The sequence below is a fragment of the Galendromus occidentalis genome, unplaced genomic scaffold, assembly GCF_000255335.2.
Source record: "Galendromus occidentalis unplaced genomic scaffold, Mocc_1.1 scf7180000077524, whole genome shotgun sequence".
In the NCBI taxonomy this organism is placed as follows: Eukaryota; Metazoa; Arthropoda; class Arachnida; order Mesostigmata; family Phytoseiidae; genus Galendromus; species Galendromus occidentalis.
In genome coordinates, this window is record NW_003805512.1 from 3,087,530 (window position 1) to 3,105,572 (window position 18,043).

The window sequence follows — 18,043 nt, forward strand, 5'->3', positions numbered from 1 at the left end:
CGACCGTTTGCGTGGGTTTCCACCGTGAAGTCTCGAAGTTCTCGCGACCCGGGCACCAAAAGAATTTCCATTCCGTTAACTCGGACCGACGCGCGGATGAAGAAGCAACTCGACGAGGGAAAAATATACGCCCATAAAATTAACCGCAGCCGGCAGGATTCGAACCTGCGCGGGGAAACCCCATTGGATTTCAAGTCCAACGCCTTAACCACTCGGCCACGACTGCTTCTCTGGAGCCACTTCATTGTGGGCTACAGGAGTTCCCTGGGTCTCGTGACGGCGAAACTCGAAGCCCTTTTTGGAAGGAGCCCTTCTCGAATGTCCCACACGAGCTCCGGACGGCCGACGCTCGCCGCCCATTGAGCTCTCACAGCCGGTGAGCGAGACGTGTCTAGGAGACTGTGCGTCTCTGTACAATTCTCCGATGATATCAGCAAGGAAAGAAGTGAATCGCCTCGATCCTTTCCAGCCTCTGATTCCAACTCCTTCGCCAGACTCCACCATGTCAAAGCTAGCCGTTGCTCGACTGATGAGCGGTTTGTCTCGATGGCGTCAGCGGCCCGACGTCATTCTCAATGCTCACGGAACGCCTCCCGTAGTAAGTCGGGCACACAGGCGGGCAAGCGATTCCCAAAGCATGCGCGATAGCTCCCTCCTGGAAATAGATCCGACTCGAGGTAGTGAACTCAGTTTCTTCGCTCGCAATTATTATTGCCGCCGTTGTTGTTGTCGTTGTTTTCTTTATTAGGGAGCGTGACGACGATCTCCCCTGTCGTCGCATGTATCTTCTACGTAATTTGAGCGGAGAGCGGCTGGGGTGGTGAGCAAGCGTCATGTTCAATGGTCCGCTCCTTCTCGCGCGCGGCCTTCTCTATCGATTCGAGTGTTGTTTGTGTTCCGGCCAGAGAGAGGAGGTCGACCGCGCGTTGAGTACAGAATTCCGACGGACGGACGGACCGGCCGACCTGCCGACTGACTCATAGACCAAATGACCGATTGACTTTCTGGTTAAAATTTTCATGTTTATCGATATTGCGGTCGAGGTGGCGGATCGCCGAAACAGGCGATGCGTCAACTCTTTCGCCCTGATCTCATCGGATGCTCGGTCTGCCTTGCTCGACATTCGCGCATCCAATGTGCTCAAACGCTCGTCTTCGAGACCGCCGCAGGACGCTTGGCGCTGTACCCCTTGCGCGCAATCATGCAGCATCGAGGCAGCTCGGAGTCAGGATTGAAGAGTCGGAAGTAGTTCGATGGTCGCCGTGTTCGGCGGCTCGACTGGCGGGAGGCCGAGCAAAGCGGCGAGCCAGCCGGGCGATGGATAGTCGAAGCCACCACCGAGCCACGGTCAGCGGCACTAACGCAAAAGCAGTCTCTGGTTAGGTCTGACAACGACGGCTCACTGGCTGACTGTCTAGTTGGCTCGACGTCGTCGGGACGACGATGTTGGTTCGGGACGACGGTGTTGCTCGGTGATGCCGATTGTAGTGGCGATGGCGCTCATTCGCTAGCTAGCTAGCTTCGACAACGCGCAGTCGGTTGGTTGGTTGGTCGGTCGGTCGGACGGTTAGCTGCTGTGCTTTTTGCGATCCGCGACTCTGGTCATGACCCAAATCGCAAAGGAAAGGGCCGAGCACTCGCTGTCAGAAGTTGTTGCTATTGCAGCCGCTACCACCACCGGCACCGCCGTCTCAGCCGTTGCCGCCGCCAAGCGCGCTGTGTGCCGCCACGTCAAACTTCAATTCAAGCAACGGGCCATACTTCAGTTCAGCGGCGTTTCGTTCGATAGATGCCCTTTGGAAGGGTTATTCTCCCGATTTACCCGCTAATGATAGCGATGACGGTTTGCCATGGTTCCTATACACGCGTGGCAATCTTCCGTTAGTTAGCGTAGCCACCACGCATTAGTCTCCACTCGCGTCGACATACGGTGGATTGTTTCAAGCTCCAGATTCCGACAGCTCTGTGCCCGAGCGACGAAATGACGTTGAATGCTCCCCGTTGCCAGAGCCGCCTCGCAGTCTTTCACTTAGCTGCATGTCATTGAATCGGCGTTCTTCTCCCTCCCCTGTTGCTAGTATACATAAACTATAACAGACTACACGTCTTTTTCGCTAAGCCCTCCTGCTTCGGAACGGCGAGGGAGCCGAGCCCGGAACGAAGTTGCGGAAGTTTACGGCGAACAGAATTTTTAGATCGACGCCTACTGCGGGATGCCTCCAGCTAGCGAGAGGAAGTATGAGAAGTTGGCAGGAGCACCTGAGAATCAGCCTTGATGGCACGAATATATGTACTTCGACGTTCGGTGCCTAACACCGAGAGAGAAACGTTCGTCAAGCAGAGCCAGAGACTCTTCATCTCGAACCTGTCCGACTGCATTTTGAGAATTAATCAGAGCTTCCGAGGGGATTTCGATCTGACTATCATCATTCGTGATGTATTTCTCGATGCCTAGTACTGCTGTCCGATAAGCGTGAATCCCATGCTTTGAATTGAATTTCGTCATAGAGCAACGAGTCTGATGTCAGAAATCCCCCTGGACGGCCCCATTGCTGTGGAAAACATTTCCAGAGTGGAGTAAGAAGAAACTATTCGCGGTTTAGTGACTGTGTGTAGGTGTGGGTCAACGGCCCGCATGGCGTTCGAGTTGAACCCCGACGAGGTGGCCAATTTTTTCCCAATGCTATTCCGAAGCAAAGATCTCTGGCAAGTTTGGACAAATCACGTTTAGCGAGAAATCGCTTTCGAGCATATTTCTCGAACTCTTCCTCGTATTGTTTCCCGTGAAATCCACGAGACGATTTCGTTCCAGAGAAACGTCGACTCCTCCTGATCACATTGGCCCTTGTTCGCTTCGACTGAAGGATCGATTGAAAAAGCCGCTAAAGTCACGTTAAACACGTCATTCTCCGAAGATGTGGGATTATACCGATGCGAACAAAGTCTCGGGTCATCGATACCTTGTCCGACACCACGACATCCTAGTGGCGATGGGATTCCATCGTGAGCTTTGACAGAGCGTTCTCTGATGAGTACCTCTGGAGTCTCCAATTTACAATGTGATCCGAACGTTGATCGGATCTCCGCCAAGATTACAAAACGCCTCGAAGCTCAACGACGCTCCTGGACTTTGCCAGCTCGAGCGCAATCACTGATGTCATCCGAAATGGATTCCTCAAGCTGAGATTAAAAGCTTTCGTCCGCGTTCCGGCTCTGTGATCTAGTTCACCAATGGAAGTTTCGCACTGATTCCAGGTATGGGTAATCGGAAAGCGAGGTCATCACTGTATGCGGCGTGTTAAGGAATAGTTACCCGGGTCGACTTGAGTTTTAAACTTACAAATCATTGACATTGGAACATAGTCAGGCGGAGAGATATCATTCCGGGACTTTCCGGGACATTTGCGGACAACCCCCGAGCCCTGTTCTCGGGCGACGCCCCACAATCCGCCACGCAATGAATCAAAATGAAACAATATGCCCAAAGCTCCGTCAGTAAGCGGCGAGGCTGCGCTTGATATCAAACACATGACCATTTATCTGTTCCAACAACTCAACTTGTCATCGACAGTGTAGCTAAGCGGAGCATCCAGCGCATCCCTTCCGAGAGACAATTTACGCTCCCGGTCTCCGGATCCCTCAAGATTTCTCCCATGGATCCCTCTCGGTCGGTCGGAATCGGAAATGAGTCGAGACCTCGTAATGCCGATCACCTGCGACCGCTGATCGGGTGAAGATCGAATCTACGAGAGGCAGAACGATACGGAAGTGGTATCCCTCGAGTCGGACCGCAGGGCTCACATAGTTCGCGGGATTACACTTTCCCGCGAAACAGTGATTTCCGAGCAGAACAGAATTCCTAGACTCACGAAACCACCAATCCTACTTCGATCGTTGCACTGTCTCGTCGCCAGCCTCAATCGAAAACTTTGATACTCTCGTGATTTATTAGGTCACATTTCACGATACGATTGACGGATACTTTCCTCTCGGACATTTGGAGAACTCCCAGCGATTTCGGGGGCGATTCGCCATAATCGTCCGTGATACTTATTTCGGGGAGGCTCAAGGAGCGCAGCAAGACCGGCAGAATATATTTCCAGGTACTCCACGCGTCGGAATCACCACCCCAAATCCAACGAGAGCGCGGGCGGGTACCCTCATTCAAAGCGTGTACAGGGCTGCAGCTCATCGAGACCGAACCCGGCTAGACCCCGGTGTACTCCAGATTGTAACAAGTGAGTCAGCGAGATCCATAAACATTCGGGGAGGCTTTCGAGATGGTTCGCGACTGATCCGAAAACGCGCGATCACGGCAGTCGATTTCTCCGAACTCGAGGAAGACGGTTCGGAACTGGGGAACAGAAGCTCAGTTCAGAAAGCGAGCAGAATTGAGCTCTAATGAAGGCTCAGGGAGTTGTGGGTTCAACGTGTACGAAATAAGCTCCGACGAAGCTCATCATGGTCGAGAGACCTTTGATTTTCAGGTCCCGAGGCATCATCTCTCCGCCGTAGAAAATCTAGCGATAGCTGACCCTCAAATCATGATCCCGCTATCCATTCTCAGCTAAAGTATCGAGAAGCTCTCGATCCGCGCTGATTATTTCATCATGATCCTTAGTCAGCTTAGACAGTCTAATTTCCTGGCAGGCTCGAAGGCGGCCGGAATTTCACGGGCAGCGACCATCTACATATCCCTTGAGTCCAGGAACTCTGATCGGAGTCCCGGTCGTCGAAATGAGTCACCTGTAGGGCCTATCTGACACTAGTTGCTCCTCCCGATAGACTTCGCTGTTGGATCTGCTGTCGTCTTCGGTGCGCGGAACGACGGCAGAGCCACGGCACCGGCACCATTTCTATCCACAAGAGAACCAAGCGAGTGTCATCATCGCTGCGCGGCTGCCAGTCATTCAACCGCGCTGTTTCGCACTGTGAACGCATCGTTGAGAATACCGCGCATGGACGCTTTGTTGAGGAGCGGTTCTGCCGCAGTGACGTCCGGTCAAGTTCCATGGATCTATACTCGAGATTTTTTTCGGGAATCCCCCGGCAGTATTCGCAGCGTCTGATAGCTTTTTCTGCATACATACTCCACCTGCGCTGGCGCAGTGATGATTGAGATTTCGAGGTCCTGCCTCAAACGGAGCGCAAGAAGGCAGCTTCTTTTAGACGAAAGAACAAGAATCTGCCTCTGACTATCTTCCTCAATAAGAGAGCATTTCGTCGCAACGCTTCCTCGGAATTACGGATAACATGCCGATAATGTTCGAGTGAAATCAGCAGCAGTCACATCATGCGGGCTTGTATGAGCGGTGAGCAGTTTTGAGAGTATGGCTTGCTCTCAATCGCAGGACGCGTCATCGACCAATTGTTCCATTAGGAATCCGCCTTATCAACGACGCTGAAGGGGAGGGAACGCACAAACGCGGCGGATGGAGGGGACGGCGGAAGCCCAAAAGGAGCGAGAACGAAGCGAAAACAGAGAGAATTTTTGAGGGGCCGTTCCGATTTCCCGGAGACCGACTGTTGGTCCGAATTCGAGAATTCGGCAATAGGCCCGAAGCCTCATCGCCCTTCCGGTTCGAGTGCCTCGAGCGGATGACTCATCATCATCGTGGGATAGAATCGATGACTCTGACCTTTCCGATGAAGAGAGGACCTCCCTACCGAAATCAACTTTATCTCCCAGACTCGACCCACCGCAGACTCCTCGATCTTGAGCTCGGCCCCTGGGAGAATCCGGAGGCAGCACTCATTCACAGGACTTCGGTCGCCCGAGTCGAATGAGTGCGCCCCTAATTCATGTGAAGAGACGAAACCGAATTCTTAATCAAGGATTGACAATACTGGAAAATCGGGGCTGGACTCCGCTCGTGTCCGGAGCTTCGATCAAGAATGGAATCATCGAGGTGAAATTCGATAGCAGTACAGTACGCTCGTCTCCACCCGGAATCGCGCTGAGACGCCTCGGGATATCGAGATCTTTAGAGAAGCAAGGAAGTATACGGTGCAAGCTTTGAACTAACCTGCTTTGGACAAATTTGTTGAAGGTACTCAGCCAGAGGTTGATGTTGACCGATGGTGAAGAAGCGGCCCTTGCCTTGGCTGTAGAGCCATTCGGCTTTGAGACTGCAACGGCATTCCCCAAGTATTAATAGATCATCGATTTGGCAAGAGCCCGCCACCTGCGTCAGGATCTCCTGGAGCGATTGGATCGTCTGGTCAGGAAGATCCCGAGCGTAGGACATCGAATACCGGAGTCGATTCACTTCATGTTCGCAACAGAGGGCTGTGAACGGCAAGCCAGGCCAGAGTGATACCTGCGTTACGAGAATCATTCGATTGACGAATACAGAAGCCTCACCTCTCCCGTTGAGTGACCACGTAATCGTCAAGCACTCGGAGACCAAGACACCAGTTGATGATATACGGACGGTAATCGAACAACTCTTTCTCGACGTAACAGGGGTTCCCGAAAAAAGCCAGCGCTTCCAAGGACGGCAACTTGGTCAGGAAGGACACCTGCGATCAGAGGAATACTCAGGTTTCCAGCGATATGGGCTTCCCTATGTTTTCGCCGTCTCGCAGCGGCGCATATGAGAATAAGAGGCGGTATACTTCATGAGAGAAGCAAGAATCTCACCATCGTGAGATCCCCGATCTTGTTCTCGGCCAGACCGAGTACCGAGAGGGCTGCTGGGAAATACAAGGGGGCCCTCTCGAGACTCTGGATCGAATTCCGGTTGAGGAGTAAGGTTTTCAACTTGCTCAACGACGAAAGATCCATGAGATTGGCTATCTGGTTGTCCGACACATCGAGGTGGACAAGTGAAATACTAAATTGAATGTTCTGTAGTGACTTGAGTTTGTTGTCGGCCAAGGATAGCCATTGAAGGTGGCGGAGATCTTTCAAGCCTGGAAAGAGTCAGTCCTCAATTCTCGCAGCTCCCTCCCGCTCGTCGAGACCATCATGTGGGGAGTTCGATCGTTAATCGACGAACCTTCAATGCTCAATATCTGGTTGTGTGACAAATCGACGTGTGTGAGGCGATGTAGTTTGGAGATGTTATACATCCGCGTCAACTGATTGTGAGCGGCGCTGAGTTTCCACACATCCAAGAAACAATCCAAGTTATCTAATTTCTGGAGCTGGTTATTGTCTAGACGCAGGGTCTCCACGCCGATTCCATCGCGTCTGTCAAGTCTTTTCAGCGACTGCTCAGATAGATCCACCTCCATGCCTGATGTGGAGCTGTCGGACATCGCGGTGGCGCTGGAAAAGAGATCGTGTCTTCTATGTAGTTCTAGAGTCTTTATGGGAATCGATCGGGGCCGGTTGACATCCCTTGAGCATAAAACTGAAGGACCGCTCATAGGAGGGTACTCTACAATACATTTTGGAGATGCTTTCGTACTCTTCGTCGGAATTCTATTTGAGATAATCAAAGAGGAGGGGATGTCGACGGAGGGAAGACATCGGTCGACGAGTCGATAGAAGAGATGGTACGCGACATCGTTCGTGTCGCGATTCGCAATCGTCGAAATCATCCGACCTGACGCATCGATTTCATTTATCGACAGGGAGCCAGGATTGACCGTGCTTTGAGAACTTCAAGTCTCCTGCCGCCATGCAGTAGATGGACGAGATCGAAGCGCGACAAATCTTGGTGAGATCCCTCACGACAAAACCTACCTCAAGTCCTCGCAGCCCTCTCTGGTGTTCCAGAAAGCATCCCCGAGTCTCACGGCTCGTTCAATATATTCTCCGAAGAGCTTCCTTCGAAAACGAACGCGATTCTCATTTCAGCGATATCCGCCTGAACTCATAGTCACACGAAGGAGGGCCCAGCCTCTCTTTACATCGACCCCCCTCCATGCCCTGGGGGAGAGGCTCGAGCCCCGCTATCGTATCTGAGAGGAGTCTTGAATCATTGCCGCTGTCCTCATATGTCTCTGTGGGTATGGCGCCGATAGTAGATCGCTAATCACGTGTTCGGGAGTCTCTATTCGGCTCTCATCGCCGTGATTTCACACCCCATCTGTTTTTTTTCGAAATTTGCCGCCACTGGGGTACTTCGGCAAACCGCTCCGGAAAAATCCCCCTCGACGTTCCGATAGCCTTGAGGATAAATGTTCTTCTGCTATATCTACTATCGGGGCTCTCAGACTCTCTAAGAAGACCGGAAAACCGTGTTCCGACGGGGAAACGATTCCGAAACCACTGCAGTCGACCATCTTGTTTCGAAAACAAGCTACGTTCTTTTCGGTGTTCAAGCCACCCCGCAAAGATGAAGTATGTGGAATACGAGATGAAATCCTTCCAAATCCTCATTTTCACGGGGAAATATCGATTTCTGCATGTTGCTGAGTCTAATTAGGTCCTGTGTGTGCCTTCTAGGATCGGCTTGTGTTCGTATTCCGGGTACAAAATCTACCCGGGCCATGGGAAGCGTCTGGTCAAAGTTGATGGCAAGGTAAGGCCCGAGAATTCTCAGCTCGGATGAATTAGGCAACGACCTCCCAACGGTAACCCCGGATTAGAGGTGATATGTGCCCGTCGAAAAGAGAATGACACCGGTAGCAGCGGGTTTAGTCCTCTCCGGGCGTACAAGTTCAACGACGGTGGTCACGGATCCGGTGTGAATCACGTGTAGTCTTTGCCGTACCAGATCTCTGCGACTGAAAATCCCAAGCGTATACTGGCCGGAAAACTCTGTTCTAAGGGCCTCCATTCGAACAGGTCTTCAACTTCCTGAACTCGCGATGTTTGGCGGCTCATCTGCTGAAGCGAAACCCCCGTGAGTGCCGATGGACAGTTCTCTACCGTCGGAAGCACAAGAAGGGTGCCGAGGAAGAAACCGTCAAAAAGAGGACCCGAAAGACTGTCAAGTACCAGAGGGCTATCGCTGGTACTTCGTTGACGGAAATCATGGCGAAGAGGAATCAGAAAGTAAGTTCCCTAGCTGAGGCGTGGAGCTCGGACTCCGCTCTTGGGCATCATAATTTTCCACGGAAACGAGCTCTTTCATTTCCTGCGGGCAGATGGTGATGCGATACCGACTGGCGAATATGAGCCCCCGAATTTTCCTGATTCGCGTGGGTTAACCAGAGCCGAACACATTTGTATGCCTAGATCCATTCGCGCCGAGGTGTGACCCATTCGCCCACCAAGCTGCCTCTCCCGCTTCGTGGATGAGGTGCATTGCTGCTTTTCTCTTCGGTCCCATGAAGGACCGCCTGGGATGAATCGCGATGCAACAGCAAACCTTTCTGTCGCCTCCAAAGCCGTAAACAGGCTCACGAGATGAACCAGGATGGAACAACACTTCCGAACGAATCAGACCTCGGATGGGAATCCGTCACCCTGTCGCATCGCTGCTTTTCTCATGGTTACGCCTAAAAGGACCTTTCGGGATGAATCGCGATGCCACAACGATACCTTTCTGTCGCCTCTATAGCCACGAACAGGCTCATGAGATGAACCAGATCGGGACACCATCAACCTCTGGCCATTCCTTTGGACTAACCTGGGGTATCTTCAATTCTAGCCGGAAGTCCGTAAGGCCGCTCGTGAGCAGGCCATCCGTGCCGCAAAGGAAAAGCAGCGTGCTGCCAAGGCAAAGAAGCCCGCCCCAGCTCCGGCTGCAAAGAAGGCACAACCCTCCCAGAAAGCGGCCAAGCCCCAACAGAAGGCTGCACCTCGTGTCGGAGGGAAGCGATAAGCACATCCGACAGTGGAGGTGGAATAAAGCTCTAAGCGAATGAAGGTCTCCTTATTTCTACATAGATCCGCGGAAGTGCAACAGCTTGTGAACGAGCTACCGCACTCAGTGAGAGTAAGGCGATGGGGTGACGGCTCAATAGTAAGCATGTTGTCAGAAAAGAGGCTTCGCAGACGGGAGTTCGATATTTCGATGATCAATGACGACCGAATACAGCGGGGCCGATCGGTCTCGCTCCTCTGTTACTTTCTGTCTTCTACAGAAACTAAGAATTCCGTAAGATTTCGTCTCGTGATGATAGTCTTATTCTGTATGAGGAAACAACGATTGAGCATTGCCCTTACTTTCCGGACCAGATCTTCACCGGAAACGATCGTACAACCTACGCAATTCGTGGGGGCAGAAGGGCGTCCGACCTTGGGGCTCAGTGTCGAGACCGCTCTCCCTTTGGGTTCGATGCCTTAGACTCAGACTGACTCGATCAGGGAGATAGGTATTGATCGAGAGATGTTCCGATCATATATGTATTCACACATATATTCCGCTTGCGTCCATGAGGCTCTTCGATCACGACTATCGCACGGCTCCGGATGGATTCGCCGAGGGAGCAGCTCGAGGCATTGAGACTCTCGAGGAACGACTGCCGAAGTGCCCCGATGCGTGGCGTGAGTGACCACGGATCTTCACGACTCGCGAGTGCTGAGGTGCTTGGCTCCGAATCAATGATCTGGCTATACGAATGATGCTCTCCTTATTCGCGCCGTGAGGGCGAGTGCGGGCTCGTAGATTACAGAGGTCGTGGTGAGGGGGCTCAGTTTGAGCCCAGTATTCATAGGGCCTAAGCTCTGACTGGGAAGCCCAAGGAAAAAGAACTTAGGCATCAACATAGCATAATCCCTTCCCTCCAGGAGAAAGTCGTTTCACAGCGAATACACAAAATTAGGACCTGTACTGTGCGAGGTGATCCTGCAATTATCAGACTGGGCACCGGAAAAATGCTGACGTTGATCGCTCGGAAGCGAGCGAATGGAAATCGAAGAAAGACATCGTGGTCTGCGAAAAAATGCTTTTAATCATGAGATCATCACTTCCAATGCTCCAACAAAGCGGTAACGAGTCCAGATCCGATCCTAATCATTATCGTGAACGGCAGTTTCCGAAACACAAACATCAAGCTACTTTGGCACTTCGGAGAAAACCTTCTCAACGGGAAACCAGGCCGGCTCTGATAGTACGGATTCGTCAGGGGAGACGTGGAGTCTGACCCCGCGGGGTCTTTCTTGGGAATTTCAAAGTCGATTCAAGAGGACTGGATTCATCCGGAAAATATTCTACAATGTAGTGGGAGGGAAGGCGGCAAGGGGTGATGGTGCCTGCTCCCGGGCGTCCCGATCGCGGGCCTTGATTCCCAGATGAGGCATAGGTCTTCTCGCAGCGGTAACTAGAACAATGTTGGTCTGATCGAACGCAATCATAGAGTCTCGATGTTGGAAATTGAAATAAAACAATCACTGAGTCGTGGAGAAGAGTCGAAGCCCGAGATACGCTCCATATTTTGCTACGGTCCTCTGACCGATCCTTTAAGGCACGCGACATCGATGGCCGTAGGGTCGAATGATCGAATACGCGTAATACGGTGGGAATAATCGTACCGACGGTAATTATCTTCATTCGTGGCCGCAACGTTCTCTGCTCTCCGCTCGCGGGTAAAAAGATGTTGAGCATCTGAGTATAGCAGTCGTACCGAAGAAATATCGTCCGGGCCGCCTACGATCTGTGTGTGCTTCCTCCGGTTCGATGTTCGATGTTCCAGATTCATTCTCCATAGATGCGAAAAAGTTGAGAGTACTGCCGGCAAAATTATTATTCCGAACGTCTCATTAGATCCGACATCGACTTACCGGAAGCACACACGCTCGTGCCACTTATCGCCGGGTCGAGACTTTGACAAGAGACAGTGGAGGCGACAACTTTTCAACAATGCCAACAGGTATAATCATTATTGTCATTGATTCCTTGTGATTTCTATACCAATAGTAAGGTTCCTGGAGTTGGATACCTACGATGGTAAGTAATATTGATACATAACATCCAATGGGAAATATCTCACGTTTGCGCTGACGTCCCGCCTTTGTACTGTGGAGAATCTCAACTGCGCAGCTCATCTTGGAGACAACCGCCTGTTTCCTGTCGAGCAATGGCAAAGTGCGACCTCGAGAAGAGCGAGGTGCGCGGAGCGGAACTTGACACTTCCGATGAGCCGATCCTATCCGACATGGCTATGCAATATTTCGGGAAATGCTCCAGGGGATAGTAATCGTTATCGAGAGGGTTCCGCGTCGATTCCCGATCAGGTCGCCTTCTCAGTTCAGGGGAAATGCTCTTGAGCGACCGTGATTGGGAATTAGCCCGCCTCCTCTGGGTACACACTGTGCCATTGACTTCTTCGATGATTGTGACCGTTCTTGTCGAAACAGTTCGGCGGTTGCCAGAGAGATCGAGTTGTTGTTCCAAGGCTGCAGTTGTACGGATCAATGGGCTCATTGTCTTTGAATTGGTTAGGGGCGGCCGTCAAATTCTTACTAAGGTTTTTCTCAACAGTATCACGCTTTTTGTTGTATAAATCTCTCAACCTATGGCTCTTTTCTCCTCTAGTGGGGTTGGCCAATGGTAAAATACATTAGATTGCAAGTTAGTTTCATAATCACAGTTGATAGAGTTGCCCGAAGTGTCCTCGCACCTCTAAATACAGAAAGAGTTACGCTAGCACTTACATACACGCACGCCGGCACGCACGGGCATACACGCTCTCATACAATCATTCGCAGCCTAAGAACATACAAAAACCCAGTTCAGGAATGTATGCATGAGGGAAGCATACATTCATCCGAGGAAATGTGCCGTATGTCCCTAATTGCGGCGGCTTCTGTGGTCGCGGCTGTTGCTGGTTTCGATGCACCGCTTGTGGTTCATCCGCATCTGCCGCTCAATCTGGTTCATCATCAGTCATTCAGAGCAATCGATTCACGAAATCCATGTTCTTCCGTTTTCCCCGTCCAGCGCTTATCCGTCTTGGCTGGTCGAATTCATCGCTCGCGAGCAGTGGGGGAAAACACTGCTTCGTCAGCTCTCGTCTAGTATTCGACATATATCAGGAGTGGTAGGGTTGGGACCCACGCGTCGTGATTCCTGTTGACGCAGCTTAACTTCGATCGTGATGTCCTCGCGTATTCGGTTCATAACAGTGTACAACACCCTGTTGAGTCTCAGTGTCAGAAATGCTCCTCTACTTTGACATTTTCCTTCCGGAGTATAATTGTTTTGCTCGCTAATTTCTCCTCATCGTCGTCTAGAAAAATGTTGGCGGATATTCACTCCTCGGCCTTTGCGTTGACGGCGATTCCATCGGACAGTTCATGGGAAGACTCAGAAGGATCCATAACTACTCCTCGGATAGACTGGATTCTGATTGGCTGACCCACAGCATGGGAAATGCTCGAAATCGTGTGGGTCGGACAAGCAGAATGCAGGAGATTTGCTCTGGTATCCTGGTTTCTCGCTCGAGATTCGGTCAAGTGACTTCGGGCGAGCCTCCTCTCGGATGCACGAGGTTGACGACGACGAATATCCCAGCTGACCAAAATGAACCTATGAAAGTATTAGGCCCAAGAGCCTTTGTTGTTCGTTTGAGACTTGTGTGTTGGAAAGTCGTCGGAGTCGTCGTAATTCGAATAGCGTTATTTGAAAGACACATTGTTATGCGGGCGATCCTAGGGCTGACGACGCGATGCCGGAATTCCCTGCTACTGGAATCATTGTAAGCACCTTGACTCGACAGGCGCTCAATTATCTATCGCGTCAAGGAATCTTTCTGATGCTCTTATTTTCTACTCGAGTTTCGAGGGGAGTTCCGGCCTCAAGCTGAGCCACCATATCGGGAATGCGACTTTTGTACGATAGATAAATGTATATCGACAACTATCAAATGAAAGCTCGACGCCGGAGCGCTTATTTTTGTCTCGGGAGGGGTTCCCAGAGCCCGGATATAGTCGGTCGGGGTCGTACCACCGAAGCAAGAGAAATTTCCGCTCGCCGTGACGCAACTCGCGACACCTGGGCGGCCTAAATCCGAATGGTCAGCTAGGCGATGCGACCCTCAGACTCGACCATCGTTCCGGCTTCAAGTTTTGTGGAAGTCCCCTCGAAGAACTCGATAGAAGGTTCTTTTGAATTGTTGGTTGGCTAGAGCATAGCAGAAAGGGTTGATGGGACTGTTCGCGTAGCAGAGGAAATAGGTGAAGTAGAACAGATGATGGTTGACGCATCCTTTGGGATAAGTGCAGAAGCCTTCGACGAGGGCGCAGATGTGGTAAGGCGTCCAGCATATAACGAACGCTCCCAGAATGAACGAAATGGTGCGCAGGGCCTTTCGAGCGCGGTTTTCCGACTTTGACTTCTGACGTTTCTCGTTGGTATTCCGCTTTTTGCGTAAGCGATCACCAATGGACGAGATCATTTCGCGTTTCGATCGATTGGTGGCCGTATTCCGAGACAGCCTACAACCCCCACAGGGCGTTCCCTCCCCGGCGACTTTGGTGACGTGGCTCTTGCTTGAATCGCTACTGACTAGAGTATCTTTGGCTGCCGGCTGATCAGGGACGGCCAGAAGGGCGGTTGTGGGCAGCTGTTTACAAATTGTTTCACTGATCACAATAGCAACCGCGCCCGAACTGGATGTGTATTCTACCGGCGACTGCGGTAGCTCTTGTATGATGTCGTCATCGGTAGAGGTGAAGTTCGGGTCTTCCTTATGGTTTTGGTCGCATCGGTCGCCTTCGATCTTGCCTCTGGCTTCCTCGGCAGCGCGCTCCGTTGCTTCGACGCATGCCTCTGAGATGTCACTCGCAACCTGAGGGGAAGGGAGGAGCTCATGGAATTTATCTCAATAATAATAATTGTCCGTGCGGTATTCGATCGGGGACTCTCTTCCTAGTTATCGAACGATGAGAGTCAGCTAGGTATCTTATCTTTCGGGAGGAGAGAGGGCATACAGGGGGGAAGATAAGGCATGAAGGGGAAATATAGGGCATAAAGGTGGGACATAGAGAGGGAGTAGGAATCGGGGGGCTGAAGGGCTAAACCTACCTCGGTTATAGCGATGAGTTTACTGCCACGGCGACCGCTGACGTCTAGTGAGTTCGGAGGTGCTGGTTTGCTGCAAACGTTCAGCCGGAGAGATTCGTTCATCGATGCGCTTCGATTGACTTCTGTAACTTTCTTATTTTCGTCAGTCTGTTTATTCGTCCCGCTGGTTGTCGAATGTTTCACCGACTCGGAGTGCGAGCTCCTTCTCGCGATGCCCAGTCCGAGCCCTGGCAAACCACCGCCGATGTTGGCTAGCTCCGATGGTGTGTCTTTCAAAGCGATGGCTGGAGGCCCCATTCTCATGGCTTCCACGAGCGACATCCTCCCCGCGTCGGACTTCTTGTGTTTCGGTGCCTTGACCTTACTTTTCGCAGGTTTGATCTTCGGTGTTTTGATCATTTGATTGTTGGCGGCCTCGTCGTCGTCTTCGTCGAATTCTTCGTCCGATTCGAATATTGGGCTCGAGGATCTGTCCTGATCCTGGTCGGAGTTGTCTTTGTTCTTCTCTGAGAAGGATGTTGTTTCGGTGTTGTTTCCGAATTTCGACGAAGTCTTTTGACTCTCGAGGGTAGATGAGTCATTGCTGCAGTAGTTGCCGACAAGATTCGATTCCTTCGGGGTCGATCTAGCGTCATTGTCGGCGCCGCCAAGATCAACCCTCAACGGAGGCCTGTCAGCGCTGACTTGGGCGGCTTTCGCCAAGCCGAGGCCCAAGCCCGGCGTAACGTCTAGCGTTCCGCGACCCATTGCAACCAGTGACTGCATCTTCCTCTGTTTTTCGGCGGATTTCCGCTGCATGTTACTCGCCGTCTTGTAAATTCCGCCGTATAGTACGAAGAGAACGACAAGCGTGCAATAGAAGTAGCCGAATATCAGCGACGTGTTGAAAACAGGGTCTTTGAGAAACTGCACGGCGCATTCTCCGGGTTCGAGGTCTCTGTATCCGATGAAGTGTTCCCAACCGAGGATGGAGATGAAGAAGATCAGGAACGGTAGAATCCAGGTGATGACGACCATCCAGATGACTTTGTTACGGGTCCTCCACGAACGGTATTTGGCCGCAATTTTCACCGAGCAGTATCGATCGATTGTGATCAGGAGAACGGTGTATATGGAGACCAGGCAAACTGTGTGGTCTGTGGCGAGCCATAGATCACAAATGACCGGCCCGAGTTCCCAGCGTCCGTTCAAAACGTATACTGCGTAGAATGGCATCGAAACAACTCCGATGAGGAGATCCGAGACCGCCAACGAGACAATGAAGTAGTTGCTCGGTTGGCGAATTGTGCGCTCGACAATAAACGCTGTCAATACGAGGATATTCCCTCCGACAGTCAAGATGATACAAATTCCGATGGCGATACCAATGAGGATAGTCTGCCATAGAGGGAACGGGAGATCCCACTTAACGACGGAGCCGTCCGCGACGGTCACGTTGAGCTCTCTGCAAATCGTGGAGTTCCACGACGAGAGATCGTCGCAGTTCGACGTCGCTGGCACCGGATCGTAGGTGGCTGCCGCCGTCGATGTCGTCGTCGCGGCGCTCAGCGTGTCGAACGCGTCCGTCAACCATGGCAAAATGGTCGAGTAGGTCTCGTTGAAGGTGCGACGGAGACTTCGACGAGGCGGGAATGGAGATGTCGGCGACGATTCAGTGCTTGCAATATCGTCAGCCTCCCCCGCAAGCCATTCCGTCGTGAAGGCCATGCCGGTTTCCTACCTGCGTGGCATCTCTTTGATGGCCAAGAGACGCCGCGCGGCGGGCCGATTTTTAGAACATGAAAAATTCCCCTCGTCGGATCGATGCAGTGACGCCCCGGGTCGACACCTGGCTGAAATATGTTACGTTGTTGGCGGCGGTGTTGTTGTTGCTCTCGTAGTCGTCGTCGTCGTTGCTGCCGAGGTCGGTAATGACCAGATTCTTTCGTTTGACTGGATGAAGATCGAGTGATTGTTCCTCTGACGTCAGATCGATTGATCAAGGATTTAGAAGGAACGTACGATGGTGCTGCGGAGTCGTAGTCCTTCGTTCCCGGCGACTCGTTCTTCGTGTGAGGCTGCGTTGTTACGAATTTTCGAGCGCCGTCCGGAACTCTGAGATGGGGTACCACTCGACCTGATTTTCCTTTGGGAGGGCTCAACGTTGAAGACGTATTACAGATATCGAGTCGCGAGACTGTGGTCGTTTAGTGTAAATTGAAAGACACGCTGCGTCGACTGACGCTAAGACGACTGACGTCAAATACAGTTTGCTGATCCGTCCGGCGAATTCGCTGAAGACACTACCCGACGCCAACGATGTTCGAGTCGGCTGCGCTCTGACGGGTCGCGCAACAGCGGAACTGCCACGGTAGTTTTCAATGGGTTCTTCTTCGTTCGAATTCCTATTGGTCCTGATTACGATTATTATTATTACGATGATAATAATGAGATAGCGTCAAGCCTCAGCCAGCGCTGGTCTTCAACAGATACGCTTGTCAATCGAGTCGATCCTCCAATCGAGATGTTACACCTGATGTCCCGTGCGCGATGTTAGTCGTCGCAATCGTTCGATGGAATCTTCATGTCGATGGGTAGTTCCCAACGCCGTCGTCGCACAGCGCTATGTTCCTCTATTGATTGAGTCTAATGATGCGAAATGCGTACGCGAGAGCGAATCCCGATGGCTTGTCCATGATTAATTTTCAAAAGACTTAGGTGTGTGTGATCAACTAAAAATAGCGGGCTTTTGGCCGAATTCTCTGCACGCAATGGTCGACGGCGTCTTAGGTTCCGATCTTTGCGATGGACATCACATCATCAACCTGTAAAAATGAATTCATTCAATCGACGGCTCCGGCGGAGAATTCAGCGGGGATTGCAAGCGACGGCTCGTGATAGTCTGGTCGGAATTTCGCGCGGCCAAGCTCCTAAGCCTAGACGCGATTCGGTCAGTGTTGGTGGAGGAGCTGCTGACGATGATGATGTCGACGACGACAAGGACCACTATCCTATAGGCCTATCGGAGTCATACTTACCCAGTACACTGCCTGCTGGTGCCAGCGACAAGCAGATTCTTATGGGCTGGCTGATGGTGAGTTGGTGGAGACAGCAGTCGCGACGCGACCTCAGCTGTGGCAGGATGGTGGCACCACACTTCGGCATTTCTTGTCGGCGTCCATCTGGGCGGGCTCCGT

The 18,043-nt window shown here is 51.9% G+C and overlaps 3 protein-coding genes and 1 non-coding gene across 4 annotated transcripts in view; 1 reads left to right on the forward strand and 3 right to left on the reverse strand.

Annotated features, from left to right (window-relative positions):
* Cep97 (centrosomal protein 97kDa) overlaps positions 1 to 7,853 on the reverse strand; it is a 30,916-nt gene extending 23,063 nt beyond the window's left edge. Inside the window, 5 exon segments of the mRNA XM_029112669.1 lie at positions 6,027 to 6,129; positions 6,365 to 6,522; positions 6,644 to 6,915; positions 7,002 to 7,273; positions 7,694 to 7,853. Coding sequence (XP_028968502.1) covers positions 6,027 to 6,129; positions 6,365 to 6,522; positions 6,644 to 6,915; positions 7,002 to 7,263 — 795 coding nt within the window. The 5' untranslated portion in view covers positions 7,264 to 7,273; positions 7,694 to 7,853.
* TRNAS-UGA (transfer RNA serine (anticodon UGA)) lies at positions 145 to 226 on the reverse strand. The gene has a single exon. It is a non-coding gene; the product is annotated as a tRNA-Ser (tRNA).
* A 373-nt stretch (positions 7,854 to 8,226) lies between the features above and the next one.
* RpL24 (ribosomal protein L24) lies at positions 8,227 to 9,766 on the forward strand. The gene is made up of 4 exons (XM_003747638.1): positions 8,227 to 8,293; positions 8,399 to 8,474; positions 8,741 to 8,950; positions 9,549 to 9,766. The coding sequence occupies exons 1-4, from the start codon at positions 8,289 to 8,291 to the stop codon at positions 9,720 to 9,722; spliced, it is 465 nt and encodes a 154-aa protein (XP_003747686.1). The 5' UTR covers positions 8,227 to 8,288; the 3' UTR covers positions 9,723 to 9,766.
* A 4,136-nt stretch (positions 9,767 to 13,902) lies between these two features.
* On the reverse strand, positions 13,903 to 16,574 carry LOC100904778 (muscarinic acetylcholine receptor gar-2-like). The gene is made up of 2 exons (XM_003747833.1): positions 14,868 to 16,574; positions 13,903 to 14,631 (listed from the first exon to the last, which is right to left on the reverse strand). Exons 1-2 carry the CDS (start codon positions 16,572 to 16,574, stop codon positions 13,903 to 13,905), a joined length of 2,436 nt encoding a protein of 811 aa, XP_003747881.1.
* Positions 16,575 to 18,043: the final 1,469 nt, after the last annotated feature.